Source organism: Ilyonectria robusta (genome assembly GCF_021365365.1).
Source record: "Ilyonectria robusta strain PMI_751 chromosome Unknown BGZ61scaffold_51, whole genome shotgun sequence".
Taxonomy (NCBI): domain Eukaryota; kingdom Fungi; phylum Ascomycota; class Sordariomycetes; order Hypocreales; family Nectriaceae; genus Ilyonectria; species Ilyonectria robusta.
Window position 1 is genome coordinate 32,086 of NW_025764485.1, and position 23,335 is coordinate 55,420.

General features: G+C 49.7%; 7 protein-coding genes across 7 annotated transcripts; 4 read left to right on the plus strand and 3 right to left on the minus strand.

Moving 5' to 3' along the window:
- Positions 1-3,342: 3,342 nt before the first annotated feature.
- On the minus strand, positions 3,343-3,675 carry BGZ61DRAFT_540944 (uncharacterized protein; the record flags this gene model as incomplete). Its single annotated transcript, XM_046254976.1, has 1 exon — positions 3,343-3,675. The coding sequence occupies one exon, from the start codon at positions 3,673-3,675 to the stop codon at positions 3,343-3,345; it is 333 nt and encodes a 110-aa protein (XP_046094829.1).
- Positions 3,676-4,374: 699 nt separating this feature from the next.
- Positions 4,375-5,672, plus strand: BGZ61DRAFT_500263 (beta-lactamase/transpeptidase-like protein; the record flags this gene model as incomplete). The annotated part of the gene is made up of 3 exons (XM_046251530.1): positions 4,375-4,899; positions 4,963-5,260; positions 5,311-5,672. The coding sequence occupies 3 exons, from the start codon at positions 4,375-4,377 to the stop codon at positions 5,670-5,672; spliced, it is 1,185 nt and encodes a 394-aa protein (XP_046094830.1).
- A 508-nt stretch (positions 5,673-6,180) lies between these two features.
- On the plus strand, positions 6,181-6,690 carry BGZ61DRAFT_466701 (uncharacterized protein). The gene has a single exon (XM_046247698.1). It carries the CDS (start codon positions 6,269-6,271, stop codon positions 6,497-6,499), a length of 231 nt encoding a protein of 76 aa, XP_046094831.1. The 5' UTR covers positions 6,181-6,268; the 3' UTR covers positions 6,500-6,690.
- A 1,148-nt stretch (positions 6,691-7,838) lies between these two features.
- Positions 7,839-8,154, minus strand: BGZ61DRAFT_466702 (uncharacterized protein). The gene has a single exon (XM_046247699.1). It carries the CDS (start codon positions 8,078-8,080, stop codon positions 7,862-7,864), a length of 219 nt encoding a protein of 72 aa, XP_046094832.1. The 5' UTR covers positions 8,081-8,154; the 3' UTR covers positions 7,839-7,861.
- BGZ61DRAFT_570349 (uncharacterized protein) lies at positions 7,874-9,555 on the minus strand. Its single transcript, XM_046256045.1, has 4 exons — positions 9,372-9,555; positions 9,308-9,338; positions 8,264-8,712; positions 7,874-8,116 (listed from the first exon to the last, which is right to left on the minus strand). The coding sequence occupies exons 1-3, from the start codon at positions 9,464-9,466 to the stop codon at positions 8,365-8,367; spliced, it is 474 nt and encodes a 157-aa protein (XP_046094833.1). The 5' UTR covers positions 9,467-9,555; the 3' UTR covers positions 7,874-8,116; positions 8,264-8,364.
- Positions 9,556-15,189: 5,634 nt separating this feature from the next.
- BGZ61DRAFT_570379 (uncharacterized protein) lies at positions 15,190-17,864 on the plus strand. The gene is made up of 3 exons (XM_046256046.1): positions 15,190-15,347; positions 15,395-15,877; positions 15,995-17,864. The coding sequence occupies exons 1-3, from the start codon at positions 15,221-15,223 to the stop codon at positions 17,842-17,844; spliced, it is 2,460 nt and encodes an 819-aa protein (XP_046094834.1). The 5' UTR covers positions 15,190-15,220; the 3' UTR covers positions 17,845-17,864.
- Positions 17,865-18,673: 809 nt separating this feature from the next.
- On the plus strand, positions 18,674-19,993 carry BGZ61DRAFT_594456 (potassium transporter; the record flags this gene model as incomplete). The annotated part of the gene is made up of 5 exons (XM_046256853.1): positions 18,674-18,822; positions 18,918-19,008; positions 19,062-19,339; positions 19,404-19,589; positions 19,658-19,993. The coding sequence occupies exons 1-5, from the start codon at positions 18,760-18,762 to the stop codon at positions 19,991-19,993; spliced, it is 954 nt and encodes a 317-aa protein (XP_046094835.1). The 5' UTR covers positions 18,674-18,759.
- Positions 19,994-23,335: the final 3,342 nt, after the last annotated feature.

Genomic DNA, 23,335 nt, shown 5'->3' on the forward strand with positions numbered 1-23,335 from the left:
CTTTCGCGTACAAGACCGATAAGCCCGATATAAATCCGGAGGTCACCATCTGGGCTCTGATGAACGCTTTGAAGGGCAGCACTACCAAGGGCCAGGAAGCTGTTGACTCTACCAAGGTATGTCCTTTATCTTAGGCCTGTACTAGCCTGGTTGATCACGTACTAACCCGTATTAGACCCCACGCCTGCTGGAGATCCGCAGCAAGAAGGACAAGAAGAAGCTCTAGGAGACCCCGTACGTGATGAACTTCAGCAGCGGCCAGAATTGCGACGCTATGCTGCGTCATCTGTATGGCGACGAACGGGAGGGTACGGACCGTTGCTACAAGTGTACGAAGAACAACGGGGCCCTCAAGGGATGCATTGTCACTGAGGGGACCCCGGCCTGCGCTAATTGCGACTGGAACCGATCTGGCGCCGCCTGCTCCTTCACGAGTAAGTACGCTGCAATACGTTCTCATTTTCTATACTGATTGGCCACAAGAGCGTGGTACCAAGCGCAAGGTTAGCGACGACGACGACGACGACGATTCCGACAGTGATGATACGGACCCGTTCGAAGACCTTGACCTCAAGACCTGCCAGAAGCTTGTGCAGATCTTCAAGGCAGCTACCAACCGCAAGAAGCACAAGAAAGGCACCTCTTCGAAGTCGGCTTAAGGTATTTGACCCAATACGTAAATGTACGAGCCTCTACTCTTTTTTTTTTTTTTTACCCGTAGTCCGCCTAGTCACTTCGCTCTGAGTTGAATTTTTTTTTTTTTGATTTACGAGGAAACGCAGAATACATTCGCGTATATTAGCGCACGAGGACGTACGGTGAACTATGATACCCTTTTCTTAGCTAGAGTCTGAAATCAAGTTTTCTTTGATCATGCTTTGTGTTTCACTTATGACATTTTGTTCAAAATCTTATGGGTCTGACCAAGTGAGGCTAAATATATTATGCATGAGGCAATTTGGCGCCATACGATCACAAACGTAACAAACCCCCTTTTTCAAAATTAAATCGCGCAATCTCAACTCAGACTTCCTCTCTTTCCCTACGCCTACACTTGACTACGTACGGCAACATACGGTTCAAGATGCCTAGGGGTCGCCCTTCAATTGATATATCCCCATTTCGCCTTCAGATTCAACAATGGAAAAACGACGACGGTCTCACGCTCAAACAAATCGTACAGCGCCTTAATAACGAATTCCACATCGAAGTTCAACGTACGACTGTATATCGCAACCTGAAGATCTGGAATGCTTCCATGAGGCAGTATACCGAAGACTCTGAACAACTACGTGAGCGTATTAAAGACCTATTCTTTGATAAGGTCTTGAACGATCACTTTATGCTTCTGCAGCTTCACTCTGAGGGCTTTCTGATCTCAAAGACTGGCCTCTCACGGATACGGCGAGACCTAGGCCTTTGGCGGCGTCAAACCCCTGAGATGACTAGCGAGAGACTTCACGAATTGCGCCGTTTCTTTGAAGACGAGTCCGAATTACACACTAAGCTTGAGACCTACGGGCGCACACTACTCTACGTATATGTCCGTCGAAATCATCATATCTTGAGCCGCCGAGCCCTGTACTCATGCTTTCGCGACTTTTCCCCTACTTGTGTTACCGAACGGTGGAATACGATGCGATATCGCCGAACTGGATGGACTTCTCCAGGCCCCGACTTTATTTGGTCCCTTGATGCGTACGATAAATTGAAGGCCTGGGGCTTTGAGATCTATGCCTCCATTGACGCTTACTCACGGTTTATTACGTGGTTCTACGTGGGCATATCCTCTAGTACGTCACGAAGCGTTGTTGCACAGTATCTCGATGTTCTCTCGCAGCGGAAAACCATGCCAAATATCATCCGTTCCGACCGCGGCCAAGAGACAATCCTTATGGCTGGAGCACATTATTACCTTTCGAAGACCCGCGTACGCGCACGGGAAGGTATCCCACAAGATGTGCGCTTTCGAGACTGCTGGATCTATGGCAAAAGCACGCATAACGAAAAGATTGAGAGCTGGTGGCTTCGATTGAGTAGGGGTAGGGCTAAATTCTGGCGGGTATGTAGTATTATCACTCCGTTCGACCCTATGCTAACCTGAATCTAGGAGTATTTTGGTGAAATTACCGCACTTGGCCATTTCTCGAACGACTCCCTACCCGACCGTATTGCAATGCTCTATCTCTTCATGCCGATCCTGCGGGCTGAGTTTGCCGACTTCGTACTTACGTGGAATTCGCACTACATTCGCAAACAACGCAATAGGCCGCATGTGGTTCCTGGGCAGCCATGGACCCTCTACTTTCAGCCTACCGCACGGCAGGTTGAGAGCTTTGCAGAGGTTATCCCTCAAGATCGATTACAAACGCTCCAAGATATCTTCGACGGGGACCGTATTGATCTTGATGCCTACTTGCCAGAAGATACAATAGCTATCTGTGATCGCATTCTTAGAGGCCAGGAAGATCTGCCAAGAGATCCGCCACAGCAACCTAAGCTTTCAGCGTATCTATTCCTACGAGATCGTTTACGGCAGTACATTAGGAGTAAGCAGCAGCCAGAGCTGGCATTATTGGAGACGCCTACGGGTGGCCTAGACCGCGTACGTGATCATTTGGCCACTCACGATATCGATACTGCTTCGCTTTTGGAACGCATTGAGGAGGAAGAGATTGACTGGGGTGAGGGAGACCAACTATACGACTAGATGCATAACCAATAGTAGCAATTGAACTGAAACTAATCCCTATTCTTATTCTTTCCCCTACCAATCCGGACAGGAAGCCTCTTCTGAGGTGAGAGAGCCTGGGCCTCCGAGTGTTCATCGATATCACTCGCGAATGGATCGTCAAGGACGGCCTCAAAAGTAGCCGAATCCGCGTCATCTTCACCCGAAAGCTCAACCTGAATTTCAGCCTGAATATCATCCTTGCCCTCCAACTCCAAGGGGGTCTCAGCTTCCTCTTTTACCGGTATACGAGATAGCTTTCGTGGCTTTGATTCCTTCTTAATTGGGGATACGCGCTCTGACTTTACCGTACGTGAGGCTTTGCGTTTGCTAGAGCTCCTCGCCGAGGCTTCTGACTCTAGATCAGAGGGTATGCGATCAATCGCTCGCTTGTGACCACGTACGGCTCTTGACGGCATTGGTGACTCAATATCAGGCCGAGGCTTTATATTGAAGTACCAAAAGGTCAAATGGACCGTATCGCGCTTTGGGGCAAGCGAGATATTGCCCACACGAAAGAGGTCCGCAAACGAGGTCGTTTCGTACGCGGCATCAGAGAACTCAACGGGTCCAAAGGTAGCAGTTTGAGTCACTACGGAATGAACGACCTTCTATTCCTTAACTGCAAGCCTCTTGTCACACTGCTTGACAATGAACTCTATCATTGCGGCATGAGAAGGGAACTTTGCCCCGAGAACGATCTCAACATTTCCTGTACGCTTTCCAACGAGGTTTGCCGTCTTGTCGTATACTGGGGTTTCAACACCGTCAAGGACATTGTCATAATACCCATCGCACGACCAAAACGAAGCGTGCAATTCGATGACAATCTTAGCCGTATGGCTTGTAGCTGCGATGCTCCTTGACCGGCTTTCAATAGCTAGGTTCGTAGCGTTCTGATAGGTATCAGGTCTCGGTCGGGATCGTTGGGAAGGAATCGTCATCGCATTGCCTCGTTGGACTGTTGATTGGGAAGTAGGTGAATCGACTGTGAGGTCGATAGAAATAGGGGTAATAGGGCCAAATGATGATGAAGCCGTAGGGAGCCGTTGAGCGCAATGCGGGCAATAAAGGGCCCCAGGGAACTTCGTACGTATATCCACATGACGGCTGCGGTCTTTGGGACAATACTCTGTCGAAGTGGATGAAGGTGTATCCATTGTGTAAGAGAAGGATGATGAATGAACTTCGTTCCCAAATGGCCGCGTTTGTGGCCGAACGTAATATTTGCCTCAAGCAACCCTAACTAAATTAGGGTCACGCAATGGGCTCTCCCTGTTGAGGGATATTTTATCTTTACAGTGATATGCGTCCCCTATATGTGATTAAACAGAAGGATAATGGCACATTGGGGTTGCCCTAGTAAGAAAAAAATGAAAAGTTGAATTTTGGAACTCTGCCCCTTGTGGCCTTCCGTACCGCACCCCAGACATCTGCCAATTGAAGGTTACATGGCTTCCCCGCATTATGGCGAAAACCTCACCGAAAGGGTGCTGCAACCATGACGAAATCATCAAAGTTTCTTCTTGGGCGAGTATTAAATAGCTGCATGTACCTCTGTGGGTCAGGGCTTGGGCTACAGAATACCCATTTGTAACCAGGCTGAGTTTTCGAAGTTAAATCTTTACCTTCTTGCAATCATCATGCCATTCAATACCCAGGTTCTCTCTCAGCTGCATGAGGCTGTGAATGCGGCATACTCCGACCAGAAAATGGGTATTCCGGGAGCTACTGTTGTCGTCATCGGCAAGGATGGCAATGAGCTTTTTGCATACTCTGCCGGCAAGCGGCGAGTAGTCACTTCTGAGCCGATGACTCTTGACAACATTTATTGGATTGCTTCTTTTACCAAGATGCTTACGAGCCTTGCTTGTATGCAACTTGTAGAACAAAGCATCCTGAAACTGGATGATGAAGACCACCTTGAGAATCTCTGTCCTGAACTGAGAGATTTGAAAGTGCTGCAAGCCGATGGAAAATTGGAGGAGAAGAAGAATACCATTACGCTCCGGATGTTGTTGAGTCACACTGCCGGGTTTGGTTACACGTTCTTAAATAAAAGGCTTAGGGATTGGGCTCTTCCAGTGGGTGGCGATGAGTGTTCTGGCCAACTTGACGACGTAAAACTGCCGCTGCATTTTCAACCGGGTGAGGGCTGGGAATATGGAGTACGTGCAGTCCAGCCATGAATTCGTTCACCATGTTTGATACATGACTGCTAATCATCTTAGGTCGGCATTGACTGGGCAGGAATAGCACTGGAACGAGCAATCGGGCTCACACTCGACAGGTACTTGAAAAAGCATGTTTTCAAGCCACTAGGTATCAAGGACATGTCGATGATTCCAAGCAAAGACATGCGAGCGAGGCTTGCGTACATGCACAGCAGAGACCCAGATGGGACATTGAGGCCAAGAGACCATTTGCTCCGGCAACCTCTAGTCGTCAACCCGGATGACGCGTCGGAGACGTCGAGAGCCTTCAACAGTGGCGGTGCAGGAGTGTTTGCCAAACCACAAGAATATTGCAGTAAGTGAATTCAGAGTGCAATGCGACTCATCAGTGTTGACTCCGCGCAGAGGTTCTAGCGGTGCTTCTCAACGACGGAGCTTGTCCTCATACTGGAGTTCAGCTTCTCCGCAAGGAAACGGTTGAGGAAATGTTCCGCATCCAAGTAACTCGCTTCCCAGACTTTGGTCGTCAGTTTATTCCAGCGGTCAAGGCAGACTTGACCAACCCTATCCCCGAGCTGTATCCAGTTCCTGGAAACCCGGCACAGGACTGGGGCCTCACCTTTATGTTGAGCAATGGTGGAGCAACAGGCCGATCAGCAGGGAGTGGGCACTGGGTAGGGTTGCCAAATCTTTGGTGGTGGTGTGATCGTGAGAATGGAGTTGCAGGGATCGTGTGCACTCAGATCTTGCCTTTTGCAGATGCATAAGTTAGATCTAACAAAAGTAGATAAGATTAGATGCCCTTATCAGATAAGGGTGCTTACAGTGGTATTCACGGGCGATAGCATTTTAGCTATCTGATGGATCCGTTACGGTCAATTCGATCAAATGGATAGGGATCAATACAGTGATGATGATGTTGATGATTGCTTGTCCTCGTCATCCGGATCGGTCGGAAGAGGGGTTATCATACCCCCCCTTCTGACTAAGGTGTTGGATACGCGGTGTGTCTTTAGTGAAGATTCGGGATAGCCAGATAAATGTAGATCAATTCTTGATGATATGTTTGGTTGTTCTTGTTCTCTTTGACTCCCGTCTCCATGTTCCTCCAGAGTGGGGTTTTATCGTCATCTTCAGTCATAGATGCAGATATCCCAGTATTCTGATACTTGAATAACCTCCTTGATGCAATACACAGCCACAATCTAACATAAGGTCCGGATATCAATCTATCAGAGGTTTCGTAATACAGAGTCACAATCCAACACAAGATTAATTTCTTCTCGAGTACTCTGTCATCAACTCAGAATCTCAACCATCACAAACTCGAAAAATATTGACCACTCTGATCATCTACGACAAAATGGGCGAACCAATCCCTACACGAGCCAAAAGTTTCAACACTGAGTTTACGGATTACTCCATCTCTCACGCCGAAAAGACTGGCCCCTATGCTGACAACCTCGAAGTTGATGCCCTGGTTGTTGGTGCTGGCTTCGGTACCACCAATATCCCCTCATTTATCCACATCTTCAACCACCTTGCTTTACCATCATTTGTCGATTCGACCTTGCTATTGTGGCGGGCGATCTAGGACTTTGGGGCTAGCTGGTCGCTAGCAGGGATGTAATGGGGGATAAGTAGGGGAGGAAGCTGCTCACAGAGGACGGGATCATCACCTTCTTTACATAGAATCTTTCCTTGAGTCAGAGAGACAGCAAGCCTGACAAGCTTATTGTCTCTGAGAAGGAAGATCTTTGCCTTTGAATTTTAAGAGATTTTTATGAGATATTTTTGACTGCTGTCAAGATCCTTGTCCAACCTCAGTCTTCCACCACGCCAATTGCTGGGCTGCCGCGGGCCTCATCGATGCCTTGCCACCATTCTTTTCTACGACCGACCCGATACAGCATCTAATTAGATGTTTTCCTTCTAGGAGACATAAGCCACAGATCAATCCGACCACATACGTGTAGTCTGGTGCGGCTTCGGGCCGACCAAGCAAGACGCCTGTGCGACGCTTTTCTGTGCACCTCCTTAAGGAACGGCAGATGATTTGGGTGTTGGTTATTGACCTTTTCCACCGCTAAACTATGATTATCAATCACATGTTAATATCTCTGCCAATTGATCCACCTAGTCCCTTGACCGTGTGTATACAGTTGCTTTGTGTATATGTCGATTCAACCATTCCATTAACGTACATGCATAACGAGTGGAGCAGTATAACGAGTGGAACACCTCCCAGCACCCACACATATATTTATACTATAAAAACAACCACAACACCTTAAATCTATTAAATTCAATCGCTATCCTCTCTATTAGACATCTGTACAACCTTCTTGCATGTGCGTGCATTATGTCCAGTCTTGCCGCATGTTCCACATCGCCGTTGCCTCGTCTTAGTGGGCTTCTTTCGACCACCACTTTTCTGCGTTTCCTGCCTTATTTGCTGTTCAATGTCTCTCTGGTCTTGTAGCTCTTGTCCCTCAGCTAGAGTCGTGCTCCCTCCATGTCGGAGACGTGATTTCCTGGCTCTGCGCCGTTTGCTAAGTGTCGATTCGACATGGGCAACCTGTATAACATACTCAGAAATCCCTTAACATGTTAAACAGAGCAAGATAAGAAAAATGCAGATTACAGGATAACAGGATAAGATAGCAGGATAACAGGATAAGGAACACGATGGTAAGCCAATAAGGTGTCACATTTCGGGATCATATCCTAGACAACGTGACTTTCCTTTCTTTCTCCTCTTATCTCAGACCACATCGCCGGCCCTATGACCACGATCCCGGTCCCCGGGACCCACAGGGCCCCGGCCCCTGTGCGGCGGCGACGGACTGCCGCCTCCGGCAGCAGCCGTCTTCATCATGTATAAAAGACGGGCTCTAGGCCCGTCCCTTAGCTAGAAATCAAGAGCTTTCATCATCGTCATTGTGATCCTATCCATTCAGTGTGACATAGGGAGATCAATATTGTATTCTTCCTCCCGAATCGCTTGTGCTCCGCTAATTGTATTGTTGTACCACTTATCCAGCCAGTTCTGCTTAATGTAGGTATCTCGTTTTGAAGGGTCGAGAAGGAGAGCAGTAGAATAAACGGGAAGGTCCACAGTTATAGTATAGTATTTATTTATAATAAACCAGCTCATATTAATAGCATATAGCATGCCTTTATTGCGTGTCTCAGGTACGCTGTAATGCCGCTATAATCGTATTAGTATCTATCTTAGCTGTTGAGGCCAGCGATGAGATGTCCGCACGCGTCCCGGCCGCACTATGCATGCGAGAGAGATCTTAGCTGTGGGATTAACGCTAAGATATCCTCGCTACCTCACAATGAAATAACTCACCTTCTTGTTTTTATAATGAGAAAGAAGGAAGTCTATTAGAAATAATAACTGTAAAAGAGATGCTTTATTACTCTCAGCGCACAATATAGCCCATTAAAGGGTTAGAGAAATACATACGCTTTCTGAAGCAAATCCCAATCAGCTGCCGTCAATCGATTGTCTCCGAGGATCTGCTCCTGTTCATGCAGGAATTGAACGATCTGCGCCTTCTTTTTGAAAAGCTTATTGAAGACATAGTACCATAAAGACCACCGCATCTCATTATCGATCCCTAGTCGCAAACCGACTTCATCGTCCCACAGCTGGCTATTAAGCGATAAGCAGCGTGCCCAGACAGCCAGACCGTGCAGTTTACGTAGTGCAGGTATGCCCTCAATGCCTAGGTAGTCCTTATCAACGTCCGATCTCGAGAGATGTCTACGTTCTCTATGTCTTCTGGTGGTGAGGGCCTAAGAGAAGCGGATTAACAGTTCTTCACTAGTGGCTTCAGATGCGGCTTTAAGTGCGGATGTGAGGGCTTCATTCGATGACCCGAGAAGGAAGGCTTGAAGGGAGAGATTGATAATGTGGCCGATGCAGCGGATGCAGCGTGTTTTGGGGTTATAGTCGATCTACCTCTCATTATTAGATTAGTCCATTAAAAACGGCTGCCAACTAACATTAAGATTCTATTTCAATCGACGTACTAACGTATATGATAAGCGAGTGAGCCACCTCCAAATCCTATACAAAATGCGGATTTCGACCCCCTTGCAAAAACCATCAGGATTTGATCAAACTTGACTAAAAGTTACTTGTATGTTTGCTGTGGTACAGCGATAGAGTATCATTTTTCTGAGATTTTACAAAATTATCCTTGAGGAGTTATTCTAAAACTTCAGTATAAGGTATTCTTATAAACAGAAACTTAAAATATCTCCGTAAATAAAATTATATAAAGTCTTAGAAAAATATTAAGCTGTTATTACATTAAAGTAAAATATACAAGCAATATGTCATTAATTCTTATCAGAAACTTATGGTTTTTACAAGGGGGTTGAAAACGGCATTTTGTATGGGATTTAGAGGTGGCTCACTCGCTTGTCTGGCTCACTCGCTTATCATATACGTTATAGACTCCAGATATATATTGTTTAACGTAGGGTTATCCCCGGTGTAATAGCCGAGTTTTAACATAATTCCGAAGGTCTCGAGAATACTCATAATGAGATCAGCTTGCCGCTCTCCAGAGTGGTTATTACGACATTCCGGTAGTCCTAGAAGTGCCTTCTGCAGCCAATAATCCTAATCAATATCATGGGCTGGGGCCCGGCAAAGGGGCACGGGCTATGCCGTGCCGGTCCCAAACTAGCTAGGTGAGACTGACCTTCCTTTCTGCTAGCTACTACCGCCCTGCAAGCGAGAGCTCTGCTCTATAGCTGTAACATACCCTTGGCTTAGCTTTTTCTCCTTTCCTACTCCTTAGTCTTAGATAGACCAATCTACCGCACCCTTTCGTTGAACAAACCCAGGGCCAGCCCTTCACAATCCACAGGCCTCTACAGTTGAAAACCTCTATTGAACTCCTACTGATCAAGTATAAGGCGCAATGGGAGGATGAAAATCGGTCTAAAAAGACTGGCCAAGTAATATAAGTCAAGTTGGCGAAAAAACCATGCATCCTTCAAGACGAGAATTAGCTAATGGACAAAGACTGGGAGGTTCTTTACTATTTGGAGGCTATTCTGACTGTTTTTGAGACTGTGGTAAAGATGCTTGAGGGTGATGGATACACCCGCCGGCGTAAGCAAGGCTGGACTGGCTCCTATGGCAAGATCTGAGACGTGGTGCTTGGCTATGAGTTGCTGCTTAACACACTGGAAGAATAAGCAGCTTGCTGCTGACTTTCCTAATTCAGAGCACTTCCGTATCGGAATCAACCTTGCTTGGCATAAGCTGGATGAATATTATTAGCGGCTGGCCGAGACGCCCATCTACTATACAGCTATGGCACTCCATCCAGCTTATCGTTGGGACTGGTTTGATAAAACGTGGGCTCATAAGCCTAGTCGGGTTAAAAAGGCAAAAGAGATAGTTGCCGACGTCTGGCTGTCCGATTACACTCATCTCGAGGTTAGAACCAGCAGCAGCAGAGGCGACGACGAGCCACCGGCAAAAAGACCTCGGTTTTTCAACCCCTTCGAGAAAAACAGTCGTCTGCCGAACTCAATACCAGTCTACGCAGCAGCTATTGTTGGTGACGAGTACCAAGCGTGGCAGACGGATCGTGACGCCAGCGAAGGCAACGTTCGTGATCCAATTGGTTACTGGGTTACTAAGCAAAGCAGATATCCTCGGTTATCCAGGATGGCCTTGGACTTCCTGACGATCCAGCCGATGTCAGCCGAGTGTGAGAGGTTATTTTCAGCTGCTGGCAAGATGGTCTCGGGGTTGCGTACGAACCTAGATGCTGAGATTATCGCCATTTGTCAGGTTTTACGCTCTTGGTACCGTGCTGGCCTTATCAAAGACCTGGACCCATTGCTTAAGTCACACCTTGAAAGTAAGCTGGATGCCGGTTGTGGGACTCTAAGCGACGACAAGCTGGCGCTTGCTGAGTCAAAATGGCTATTGGAGGGCGAGGACAGCGCCAGCGAGGTTGACGATTCATCACAGCAGCAAGAGACTGAAGAGTTAGTGTCAACCTCTGAAAGTGACGCTGAAGAGGCACCGACGAGGTTGTGAATAGCCTCAAAAATCCACTTATAAATCCACGTGTGTACATCCATTCCACTCCGGTCGAATATGTGTTACATCCGCTAACGTTATGTAATTGCCTAAAAAATCGTACATCCACTCTACTTGGTCCAAAGTGGAGTGGATGTAGTGGTTCCGACCCTTGAGTAGAGCCTTTCGTATCATATATAACTGTGACAGCCATCTGGTATCGTTGTCCAAAATAACATCCAACGGCTTTCTGCTGTTGGGTTTGGGGTCAGACGACTTGACGAAGGCTTCTTGTTGAATGCTGCGAAGCATGTTGTCAACAAGTCCGATCTGTGGATAGCTACCACAAGATTGTGCAATTTGCCCGCTGGTCCCTTTTTGCGCCAAATCAAGTGTTCTGCTTCCGTGAGAGGCTCTACCCCCGATAACCGCCGCTCGAAAGCATCAGCGTCGTGGCCAAATAGGATGGCTTTGGCGGAGAGATTAAAGGTATGCCCAAAGCAGCGCCCTCGTGTGCGAGCCCCTACGAAGCCGAGCTCTCCACCAATAATCTCCATGGTGGTATCGTTGTTTTTCGCGTTGTTAAGCGTGAAATAGCCAATTTTGTCTTGGATCTGATACGATTCGATTACGTCGAGGATTTCGGCGGCGATATTAGGCCCTGTGTGCCTGGCGCCGACTTCAGGGAGCCCAATCGTAATCTTGCAAGGCTTGTTGTTTTCGTCCCAAGGCGTGCCGGTTTCCAGACCGCCAGCCGTCGAAGGAGATGTGGACAAGGCCAGGCGCCTTGCACAAGACCTCTATCACCTTCTGCTTGTTTGTTCGAACGCGGCGACGATCTTTTCTCGAACTGCTGCGTGGGTAATATTGGCTTTACGGGCCGAAACTGATGGGTTCAAGTAATCGAAAATAGCTTGGAGTTCTGCCTCTTCAGCAATAGAAAACGAGTGATTCTTGGCCACGATCCAGTCTATCAGAAGCCTCCGGAAGTGTTCTTCGTCGAAGCGCTTGATAAGGCTATTTGCAATTGCTTGCTCTCGGGGGTTGTGTAGATCAAGCTTCTTGGATTCCGCGAGAGTCTGCTGCCCCGTAGGCTTCCTGCCCTTGGAATTCGCCTTCTTTTCAGCAGTTCCTTTGGTCCTGCCAGGCGGAGCGCGAATCGCGTGGTCGTTGAACACATGATTGTACGCGTTGTGAATGCCATCGGCTTCGAAATGACGTGGATGTAGGATATTCTTGCGAATGCACGCTTGGCAAATCCATCTGAGGTCGACTTCCTTTTGGATATCATATCCAAATTGCCAGGCCCAACAACGCGTTTCTCTGGCTCGCTCAGAGAACGCCCAGCCAGGGAAATGCCTCCAGAGTGTACGTTCGTAGTGTTCATCGCTTGCGGAAGGAGTCGAGGTCGCATGAGTAGAACAAGGCGTCGGGCAGGGCGTTGATTCGGGGGCCGACCCGACGCCACTGTCGGAAATATCGAGGCAGGAACCAGGCGAGGTCATGGTAGCAAGAATCTCTTTATCATGTCGAACCCGCAAAACATGGCGGCAGTAAAAGATCACCAACAGGTGGACAAATGAGCGCGAATAACGCGTCCAACGCGGCCAGTTGTCACATTATGCCCTTAACTTCCTTTCAGGCTAATTTGTATGGATAAGCAAGTAGCGAGGGTCAATTGGGCTTGAGTATTAGATAAGTCCCTAACACCTTCCAAATCGCGAACTGACGCGAAGTGTCACTTGCAATTACTCGCGCAGTATTGAGATATTGAAGAATCTGAACGCGTTTTTCGAATCGGCTTGCCGGAGGCTATTTAATGATATAAGTGTCGTATTATGAATCCAAAGTATTCTGATACCAAAATATGGATGGTTGAGCTTAACCTGTACTTGAAATGTAGTTGTATAATTGACAATGGACGAACTATTGCCTGCTTTCATGACGATATAGCATTCCTTGATCAAATTTTAAGCATACATATCGAGACTTATATCATTCGAAGGAGAACGTCCAGAACACTTGAATGGTGCTGCCTTTATTGTATGCATTACAAGATTACACTCTCCAGAAGCTTCAGGGTGTTTTTGATATAGGGTGGCAGGATCGCTGAAACGGTGGGGGGCATCAGGTACTGTTAGGGTCACTCTGCCAAAATATATAGGTGCCACTAACTGCCCCACTTCTAATCCACCAAATCCACCAAACCAACTCCACGACATGGTCCAGTGGATTCGGTGGATTAGCCAATCCACTAGCATTTCGCCAGTGGAGTGGACAGTGGAATCCGCGAGTGGATTGAGTGGAGTGGCTTTCAACCCTGGGCGAGAGGGAGATCAATAAGAAGAGTGCGAGTCAGTAGGAGTTTGTCCTCCGTTTGTGATGCAATGGAACTTACGGATGTCACCTACACATATTATAGTACTGTATCCTTGGCATGATAACACCTCTAGTGCGTCAACGGCGGCGGAGATCTTCAACGGACAATGTAGCGGATGCCCCCGCACGTGGAACAATGCAACAGCGGCAGGCTTTCCGAGAGGCTCGTGCAAGGTTCATTGTTCGTCTCCACTACGAGCTGATGTTGGTTCCCCCTTTTGTCTTGGGTTAGCTCCCAGACAAGGATAAGAGGGCAGCATCTTCAGGGTTGCAATCCACTCCATTCCACGAGCTCTTCCCGTGGGTTTAGGATCACTAGGTGATCCGTGCACGAGTGCACGAACCCCTTTGCGCCACGTGTCACCCCTGAATCCACTCAACTGAGGCCTGATGTTGAGTGGATTGCAACCCTGAGCATCTTGACTCGCAACCCAACACGTCCTGACGACGCCGCATTCCAGAGCCCCATCAACTCGGCAGTTATCGGGCTTAACCGCCCTAGAAAGGGCCACTACCCCACCGGCATTGTCCAAATGTGGGGACTCCAGTCGACCAACCTTCCGATGCCGCTATACGTCCCATAATTTCGACCCACAGCCGAATTCATGAAACGACGACCCCCTCCATTAGCCCGTCTTACCATGCTACGTTGCATACAGTATAGCCCTTGTTTTTCTGTTAGCTCGTGACTTAACCTGTTAAAGACTGGGGTTGAGCCACTCATGAGCAGCTGTTTAAGTCGCTTTTGCTCCACCCGACGATCCAATGGCAGAGCATGAGCAGCTAAAAAGCCACCGAAAGCCACAAAAGAACCAGTCAACCAGTGATAAGCTCGGCTTTCGGTTAGACTGAGCCGAGCAAAATACAAGGGGTCGACTGCAGTTCATGCTCCTACTCGCCATGATCTGCAGAGGCGAACGTTGGATTAAATGTCGAGCCGCAAACGCGATCGACGAAATAGAACATGAACGGTCAGGAGTTTACGGAGGGCCTTTCAAAAGTCTTGTCCCAAGAAAAAGCAACGATATTAAGCTAACCAATCATCACTAGGATAAGTACACTAAGTACTTCCTACTTCCCGTAAGCCCTGAAAGGTAGCAGATTACAGCACACCAGCAACCGCTAGGTCCTGGCCAGCAGCCCCTAATGCGCCTGAAGTTACAGAAGGTGTAGTGGATGGCTTGATGACCCTGCCACGATTTCTATGTATCTCAGGTAACCGACAGGGTAACGGGATGTGGCGTTACTAGCGCTTGGTCAAGACTTTTGAAAAGGCCCTCCGTAAATCCTGGAAAGTTTCACACCCAACGAGTCCATAACTCGGAACCAAGCCAAACTCCGGGTTTCATAGCATAAGACCGGAAAGAGTCTAAGTGGAAATAGACCACACACCCTGCGGCTGATTCTTTTCTTGGAATAGTTCCCCTCTTTTGCATTCTCTCAGCTTTCTTCCCTTCACAATCGTTCCAAGTCCTCGGGTCATCCATCTTCTCCTGCATAGCATGTCGACATGGGCATCGAAGAACAATTCATCCTCCTTTCCATCGGCCTGATCACCATTGCTATCACCGTATAAATTAGGTGGGGTTGAATGTACCTTTCATTTGCTGCTCTCTGGTTGGACCGAATCCCTGCTCGCAACCCAAGTGTAGGCTTACGACAGTCAAAGGGATAGGCTGCCATATGCGGGGAAGCGGGGAAAGCAGTGGATACCAGATCCAAAATACAACTGAGGCCCCAGCAGTCGACGTATCCCCAGCTTTTCCAGTTCTCTCCGACTCCAGATCAGATCAGGACAAAGCTGTAATCTGTGACGTGATCTTGCTCGCCTTGCTCCCGAAAAGCCCTTCATCTGTTGGTGAGATTCCAAGTATGAGACGCCAGCACCACTCCTGCGATCAATGCCGAAAGTCCAAGAGAGCATGCGATGCCCCGCCTTTAGGTTCGACGCGACGCCATTCTGTGAGCGCGGCCTCGATTGGATCGGATGAGCGACCTGGTGAGTTCATCAAGAATCTCACTGTGAATAATGCTGATGATATCAAGTCTCTGCGTCAAGAATAAGGCCATGCTCATACTGTTTGAGGACCAAGAAAACATGCACAATGGAATGGGCTCAGTCGCAGATTCATTCTGGAGCCTCTCTATCCACCACTTCGAGTGCCAGTCACCGGTCAAGGAACCCTATCCCATCGAAGCGTCAGACGACAGACACTGGAAACGGCGCATCATGGGCTACCAAAGATGTGGATGACGAGATTGATCCTAGATCTGCGTCAGCTCTCTTGCAGGACCCGGCTCAAATCCCGGATCTCGTTTTCCCGCATCTGTCACTCCTTGATATAGACCTATCATCTACACTTCCAGTCGGTTCGCTGGATGTCCTCGAGTTTGATAGTATACTCGAAGAAGCATCGCAGGCTGAGATACTAGGGCCTTCACTTGATGGATTGGCCGCACCTTCCACATGTCTCACGGAGACGGTCTCCCGCAACGCCTCGACTTCTTCAGACAGCTCAGCGCCTCAAGGTGAGCTGGACTTTGAGATGTACCCTTCGGGCTCGCAACCCCCTCAGACCTGTTCAACCAGCCAATCCATGTCGTCATCTCACTCGTGGCCTTCTGGCAGTGGCAGGGCGTGGCCAGCCCCGAAAAGACGCCGAAGATCGAGTGGCTGGCGCGACTACCAAAGCTCACTCTCTCCGTTCTCCATCGATCAAACCATGATGGCCCGGTCAAACAATCAGCTCATCTCCACAAACCTACTCCAGATTTACCACGACGTTTTTGAGCACAACCTCTCGTGCTGGTTGACGGAAGTCACCTGTCCATATAAGACACAACGATGGAGTCCAGATGTGGTCAACACTGCAAATCTCAAAAAGGAATGGGGACCATTCTGGTCCAACAGGATATACCGCCGAACCGTCAAACTCGATCGAGTGGCACAATCGACCAAGATGATACAGCTGGTTCGGTCGGAAGACCAGGCAGCGTTAAGAGCACTCCACCTTGCCATCATGGCATTTGCCACGCAGTGGGCCCAAGGAAGCCGTCGCCAAAGACAGAGATACTCGGCAGCCAGAGACGGTGCTGATGATAACCTGGCAGAAGAACTTGCCGACGAAATGACGGAAGAGTTTGACCGGAATCTTCAACGTCACTTCTGGGAACAAGCCCAGCGAGCTTTGCAAGATGTCTCCGATCTGGAGTCCTACAGAGTGGTGTGCGCGGAATTAATCTTTGGATTAACGCAGAAGCCGTGGGCAAACGACGATCACCCGGGAGTCATTGACCCAGCGATGTTTGCAAGTAGTCGTGGAGGGAGAGACGTAAAGACGTCCGCCCTAGCTCAGATCAACCGCATCATCTCCAAAGAGGGGCCACCGACCTATATGGAGAGGGCAGCCCGGAAGATGCATGCGCTCAAGTATCGATATGACTCTACTAGACGAGGTCTAGGTGCCAACACCAACGGGCAAGCCGGGAAAATGGCTGACAGCATCCCATCCATGAGCGGTGAGGATCGAGGCACTATTGGGCTTCTCTATTGGCTTGCCGTCATGTTTGATACGGTTTCATCTTCAATGAACGAGCGACCAGTTGTCGTCGCCGATGAGGACTGTCAGCATTCCTCTGTTCAAGAGGAAATTTACACCGCCGAACCAGAAGAAACCTCGACCGGACGGTGGAAAATAGATGTATTCATCCAAGACGGCCTTGATGAACCGGGCGACTTTCTCCATTGGCCTTGTTCTTATGAAGTGGCCGCTGAAGCTGTCACCAAATCAGCACCGATCAAAGTCTTGTTGTTCAGACACGTCTCCTACTTGCAAAATATTCTTCGAAAAGGTGGCCGTGGTCAGAAAGTCGAGGAAATCATCAGGAGCACCACGTCTGTCTATATGTATTGGATCATGACTTACGGATCCTTCTTTCGAGAACTGGTGCAGCACTTTGATTCGGTGCCGCCGCGAATTCAGAGCTGGTTTGTGTGTATCTCTGCACATTGGCACCTCGCGGCCCTCATGTTGGCCGATATAGTTGAATTTGTTGATAAGAACGGTCTGGGTGTCAACATTGAGGCGCGCTGTCGTGCCAACAGCAAAATGGCCTGCAGGATACGGGAAACAAGCGTGAGAGAACTTTCTGATCTCGCAAGCGTTGCAACACCACCTGCCGAAGAAGCAAGTTCAGCCATGCCCCAACTCCAAGATTTCCATCACGCAGTCAACGAAGGAACCATTTTGACTGAACCTTGGACAATGATTCTGATTAGGGCCTTTAGCAAGGCGTCTGTCATACTTTTAGGAGAGGCAGATGAATCTTTGCGGTACGGCAGGGGCACGCTTGGCCATAATAGTGAGGACTTTAAAGATAGCCTGGAGAGGGCGGAAGAATGCATCAAGGGATTATGGCTTTTGGGAAAGAAGTCGGATATGGCAAGGAAAATTGCAGAAGTTTTGTCGGTAGCATCAGACAGGTTGAGAAGATGAGTGGCAACCGTGGAGCTTGTACGATACTCGCCTATGCATTCTGAATACGACTTAGTCAATTCCTTGTTTGCCCTCTTAGAATCTGTTGCAAAGACCATATGTTCCTAGATTCGACACTGCAGCAAATGAGGGTGATCCTGTTCATAGAATCTATTCTCCCAAAGCCTGACCTCTCTTTGGATCAGCACGTCGCGATCAAAGGCACCATCCTACCATACCACTTCACTCGGCCTTGAACGAAATTTGCAGCCCCTTTGACAGTCAGTGATCTTAGCTATTCTATGAAAGACTGCAGATATTTCAGGCCAGTTCATCCTCCGAGGGTAACGATGGTAACGCTCGATGCCTGTGCCGCAATATTGTCTCAATGCTAGAGTGCGGGGCCGCATTTCTCCTCGTGCGGCTGCGGGTCCGCACTCAACTCAGATTGGTTTGGCTGAAGGTTTCGTGCATGGCTGAAAACCTTTCATCATGCGTGTCTTGAATCATGGACGAGAGCCATCCGGGCTGCAAGCACTTTGCAGAAACCAAGCGAACTTTTTCTTGTTTCAGGCCCACTCCCATGTGACTTTCCCCTCAAGGATGGGATCCCATGAAAGAAGACCTCGTTCATACATCGCCTTGCCCAAAGTCCTTTCTGAAACACCTTTCTCTCCTCTTTGCCGGTAGAGGCGTCCTTGCATCTGCGTTTGTTTGATCTCTTCAATCTCCCATTTCACGTTTCTCGAAATTTGGCCATTTTCCTCTTCAGGTTGTCCTGCTCTCCTCTGCAACCTCCAATTGCCGCCCAATATGACAAAGCCGGAAGGGGAAGGTAATACGACCCCCGGCAAGACCCCATTCGACGCCGTCCACGAAGACGCTGCTGTCGTGGGCGAATCGTCCTCTGCGGCCGCCAAAGATCAGATCTAGGATATGGATTCGGAGGAGAAGGCACGTCGGATTTCCGACGAGGACCTGAACCGCAAGAACAAGCAGGTAAGTCGTGGAAGAGCTTTGAATCCCTACCGTGACTATCCTCTCCAACCCAAAACCAATTTTGTTTTTGATTGACTAATCCGGCCTTTACTTAGGACCACCGCGGATTCCTCCTCCTGTGGCTTACCTGGCAGGCCTGGGCGCGTTCGGGAAGCGGGCAATCCAGCTCTCGTGGCTGTGCCTTGCGTACCCTTGTCTGGTTTTCACATACGTGGGGCAGGCGGCTTATATCTCAACAGACAAGAGCCAGAAGGCGTTTGCGAATCCGTCCTTCAATACGGTGCCGCCGGGGAGCTTCAACTTCAGTATTGTCATCGCAGTGCTCGCAGCGATTGTCGCGAGCCAAGCAATGATTACCAGCTCATTCCAGCTGACGTCTCAGGTCATGCGGCTGAGTTACTTCCCGCATATCAAGACAGTGCATACAAGTCGCAAGTTCCACGGGCAGGTATATATGCCGCTGGTGAATTGGCTGTTGATGATTGGGACGGTCATCGTTACGACTGTTTACAACAATGTGAGTTACTGCTATTACCTATTGAGCTGTCATTGGCCATGACGCCTGACGCAGAACTTCGTAGACCACCAGTCTCGGCAACGCCTACGGCGTTTGCGTCGTCATCGTGACCTTCATCACAACCTGTGTGATCTCGCTTGTCGCCATCATCGTCTGGCGCATCCCGGCGATGGTGGTCCTCTTCTTCTTCCTCATCTTCGCCGCCCTTAACGGCGCCTTCATGTCCCCGCCCTCCGGAAAGTCCCCGAAGGTGCCTGGTTCACGATCGTCCTCGCCGTCATCCTCTCCATCGTCTTCATCCTGTGGCGCTTCGGCAAGGAGCAGCAATGGGCTGCTGAAGCCGAGGACCGCATCTCGCTATCTCAACTCTTACAGCTCCCACACGACGCCTCGAAGGTTCCTCGGGGTAAGCAGGAGAGCCAGGTGGTGACTCTCTCGCCATCAAATGGCCCCGGGAACATGTCGACTATATCGGGTCTGGGCATCTTCTTTGATAAGGTCGGGGGAAGCGATAACACGGTGCCGAAGGTATTCGCGCGTTTCGTCCGCAAGTTCAAGGCTCGGCCCGAAGTCATTGTGTTCTTCCACATCTGCACGCTTTCCATCCCTACCGTCCCGCCTGCGGAGTACGGTCGCACATTACCACATGGGTGACATAACCCTTTTGGGAAGCCTCAACCATGTGGAAATACTTAGTAATTTTGTGGCCCCTTGCAAGACTACAGTACCGCACACTATCCGGAAGGTATCTCTTCATTTAGATGGCATCTCCACCAGGGAATATGTCGTGATAATTCCTGGCGACGCGTCACAATTCTTCCACTCACACATCCACACCAGCATCAATACCCAGCCCATCGCCCCCCATAGCTATTATAGGCTATCCCCATCCATTCCCTAAGTAACCTCGGGTCTATCCATCTTGAGATTGTGCGACTGACCTTGTCTTGTACGTAGATATGCCCGATCACGTCCTATCGCAGACATGTCCCGATGTTCCGAAGACCGTGGCCCCTAAATCGTACCAAAGGAGCCACGATTTCATCCGCGATAGCCACCCAGGGTCGAATCTGTGTCCATATTGCGGGAGACGTTGGCCCACGAGTATCTCCATCCTCGACAGCTCGCCAGTCCCGTTTCGAGACGTTGAGACAGCTTCCACCTCCTCCACTATACAGTCTATCGACCTAACAGCCTCTGATCGTTCCACGCCCTCACAGACGATCTTCACCGGCTCTGGAGACGGCCCTGGCCGTATCCTCGCAGCATCGCGGCCCTCCGCCATGTATCGAGATGCCAAACTTACCCAGAGTCGGATCGCGAGGGGCATGAGGGCGAGCTCGTCGCAACTCAGTGAGGCTGTGGCTAAACAGAGCCAAAACAAGAGCAGACGGAAGATCTCGATGCGTCTCACTGTCTTCCTCGCGAGGCCTGACCCATGGGAAATACTAGACGAAGATGAGGAGCCCCAGTGGTCTTTGGCTAGAGAGCTGCTGAAGGTCGCTTTGCGCCCCTTCGTCGACGAGGAACCATCTTTACCTGTCCACTTCTGGTTCGACAGCATCTTCTTCCCTCAGTTCAAGGACAAGCCTGCCCTCTCTTCTGTTCTTCAGTTCGACAAGAGACTCGTTCAGAACGCCCATATTAAAGAGGGTATCACGGAGCTGAGCGACCTCGACTGGGAGAGACAGACAGTCGCAGAGCTTTTCGGCGAGGACTGCCCTTTTCGTTTCAGTAAAACAGAGGGCAGATATCTCCTTTTCCTTGTTTTCTATGAGCCATTGCCTCCTCGACCACAAGTCCCGGCCCCTCGTCATATCAAGACGCCGAGGTCAGCCGTAAAGCCGTTCAAAAAGGAGAAGGGAATCAAGAAAGAGTTAGTCAAGACCGAGGCGAAGGTACAGCCAGCCTTGTTAATCGGGAGCGAGTTCAACTCGCCCTCCTTGAGCCCCTCTCTGAGCCCAGTTCTACCTCCTTCGAGAGCTAGCGCACAAGACCAGATCGAGGTTATTACTAGCGACGTGGACGAGACCCGCGCGGGTCAGAAACGAGCTCGAGACTCTATAAGCTCAGCACTCTCAGTAGAGGCAGAGGATAAGGAGCTCTCGGCTGGCCCTGCCTTCACTGCCCATGGTCCCGCTGCTGGAACCCGAGGAGTTGATACGAGGAGGCCAAGTAGTCGGCATCCTCGTAAACAGACGAGGAAATAGTAGTTACTCTAGCTCAAGGTGACCCAGGTCCCCCATCAGCTCGTCCACACTATTGATAATATCGCCAGGTAGCTCAGTTCCGGAGAGGCTATTGTTAATAGGCTTAAGGTAGTTCTGCTCGAGGAGCCGAAGCTAAAGCATTGTCAGCTAGCTTTTGAGTGCGATGGAGTACTTTTTTACGTACGAATCTCTCTTGCCCTCCAACTGGACTCTCTGGGATGCTCAGCACCGGACTTGCCCCGCAGTCGAGATGAACCTGAATCTTGTCTCTAAGTCGTAAGTAGATCGCGAGGTGTGGTCGCTTATGATCAAGCTCCCCATCTAGCTGACCACCGAACTGAAAATCCCGGAGCTGTTGATCACACCAGTCCGTTGTTATTGGGTCAAGAAGATCGTCTATATCGATAGAATCGACAGCGGCCATCATCTGGGCAAGCCCATCTCGAGCCGCAGGCCCTAGATGGACTGCCCAGTTCTCCACTTCGCTTGTATTATACAAATCCATCGGGATCCCGGCGACGAGATGCTCCCTATTCTTCTGTGGTCGGATGCGATGGCCGTTCCACATCTCCGTGAAGTCCGCAACCTCTTGACGGATCATGGGTCCATAGAGAGCATACACCGCGATCTGGTGAGCAAGACGGTTTGGTTGGAAGAGGCCGCTGTCAATTAGTTCGTGTGAGAACGCGATCCAGCGCTGACTGACACCTTTAAGTAGCTTTTCCCACCAAGACTCGATCCGTTGGTTCGATGTGCTTGGGCCCCAGATATGACAGGAGCTCAGTCTCGCTCCCTGCCTGTGGACTCGTTGGTCGTTATCCTCGGTGGTATACCGAAACTCTGTCTGATCAAGGTCTGCGAGAATCGCCTGGGCTCCGGCCCAAAGAGGAGTCTCGATACCATGATCCGAGCGGGTGAAAAGGGGGCGGACCCCTGAGTACGACACAGTTCGTAGAAACTGTTTGAGTGAACTCAGCGCAGTCATGTTCCCCCTGCCGACATATATCCAGATGATGGCTCTCGAGTACGTGTCGATACAGGCGTAGATAGAGAAGCCGAAGTTCTTGAGCTTCTCGTACCCATCGAGAGACCACATGAAGTTAGGCCCAGGAACCTGGAAGTTCTTCCGGTGCTTCCAATCAGCAAGGCGTCTTTGTTCGGCCCGCTTCTTCCACTCTGGGTTCGTTTGGTACTCGCGATATAAGGTATTCTGGCCGACAAGGACGCCGGCACGGATGCGGACGTAATGGTATAGATACCCCCTGCCAAATCCTCTGATGCTTGAAGACTGACGGTCGTCTTGGAAGAGGAACTCTCTTGCTTTTTGAATAGCCTCCTGTCGTTCAGCCAGATCTCGGAAGCGCCGCTTCATGCCATGCTTCAGACGATACTCCTGTACAGTCCGCTCGGAGATCTCGATGCCGCGTCGCTTGAGATCACGGACGATGGAAGTGTCGCTATATCCGTATCGGTAGAAGTAGCCTTTGATCAGCTCGACGAAGGTGTTGGTATCAATCTTTGAGTGAAGGGGGGAGTACTCCTGGGCACCCCATTCCGCTATCCTCCTTTTTAGGGTTCTGACGTCGAGTACGTGCCCATCGTCGCGGAGATGGGCACATATAGTGTCAATGGATAGTCCTTCTCGCCGCTGCTCGAGGATCCAGTCCTTGACGCGCTCCAAGTCCTTACGGGGCCTCGGCATTGTGCGAGACGCAGACCAGGGGTTCGAGATCGTGGTAGAGGTCGGAGTTCATACCTCCTTCCAAGGCTTCCAGCTGCAATATCC

Excerpts from the sequence above, each read along its gene's own strand:
- BGZ61DRAFT_466701 (XM_046247698.1), top strand. The coding sequence starts at position 6,269 with ATGGGCGAACCAATCCCTACACGAGCCAAAAGTTTCAACACTGAGTTT.
- BGZ61DRAFT_466702 (XM_046247699.1), bottom strand. The coding sequence starts at position 8,080 with ATGCTATATGCTATTAATATGAGCTGGTTTATTATAAATAAATACTAT.
- BGZ61DRAFT_570349 (XM_046256045.1), bottom strand. The coding sequence starts at position 9,466 with ATGAGTATTCTCGAGACCTTCGGAATTATGTTAAAACTCGGCTATTAC. Across the intron at positions 9,339-9,371 it reads ATATATCTGGAGTCTATAAC|TGAGCCACCTCTAAATCCCA; the intron begins GTATATGATAAG and ends CAGACAAGCGAG. Across the intron at positions 8,713-9,307 it reads TAAATCCCATACAAAATGCC|GCCCTCACCACCAGAAGACA; the intron begins GTTTTCAACCCC and ends CGCTTCTCTTAG.
- BGZ61DRAFT_570379 (XM_046256046.1), top strand. The coding sequence starts at position 15,221 with ATGAGACGCCAGCACCACTCCTGCGATCAATGCCGAAAGTCCAAGAGA. Across the intron at positions 15,348-15,394 it reads TGGATCGGATGAGCGACCTG|TCTCTGCGTCAAGAATAAGG; the intron begins GTGAGTTCATCA and ends GATGATATCAAG. Across the intron at positions 15,878-15,994 it reads AGACAGCTCAGCGCCTCAAG|CCCCGAAAAGACGCCGAAGA; the intron begins GTGAGCTGGACT and ends GGGCGTGGCCAG.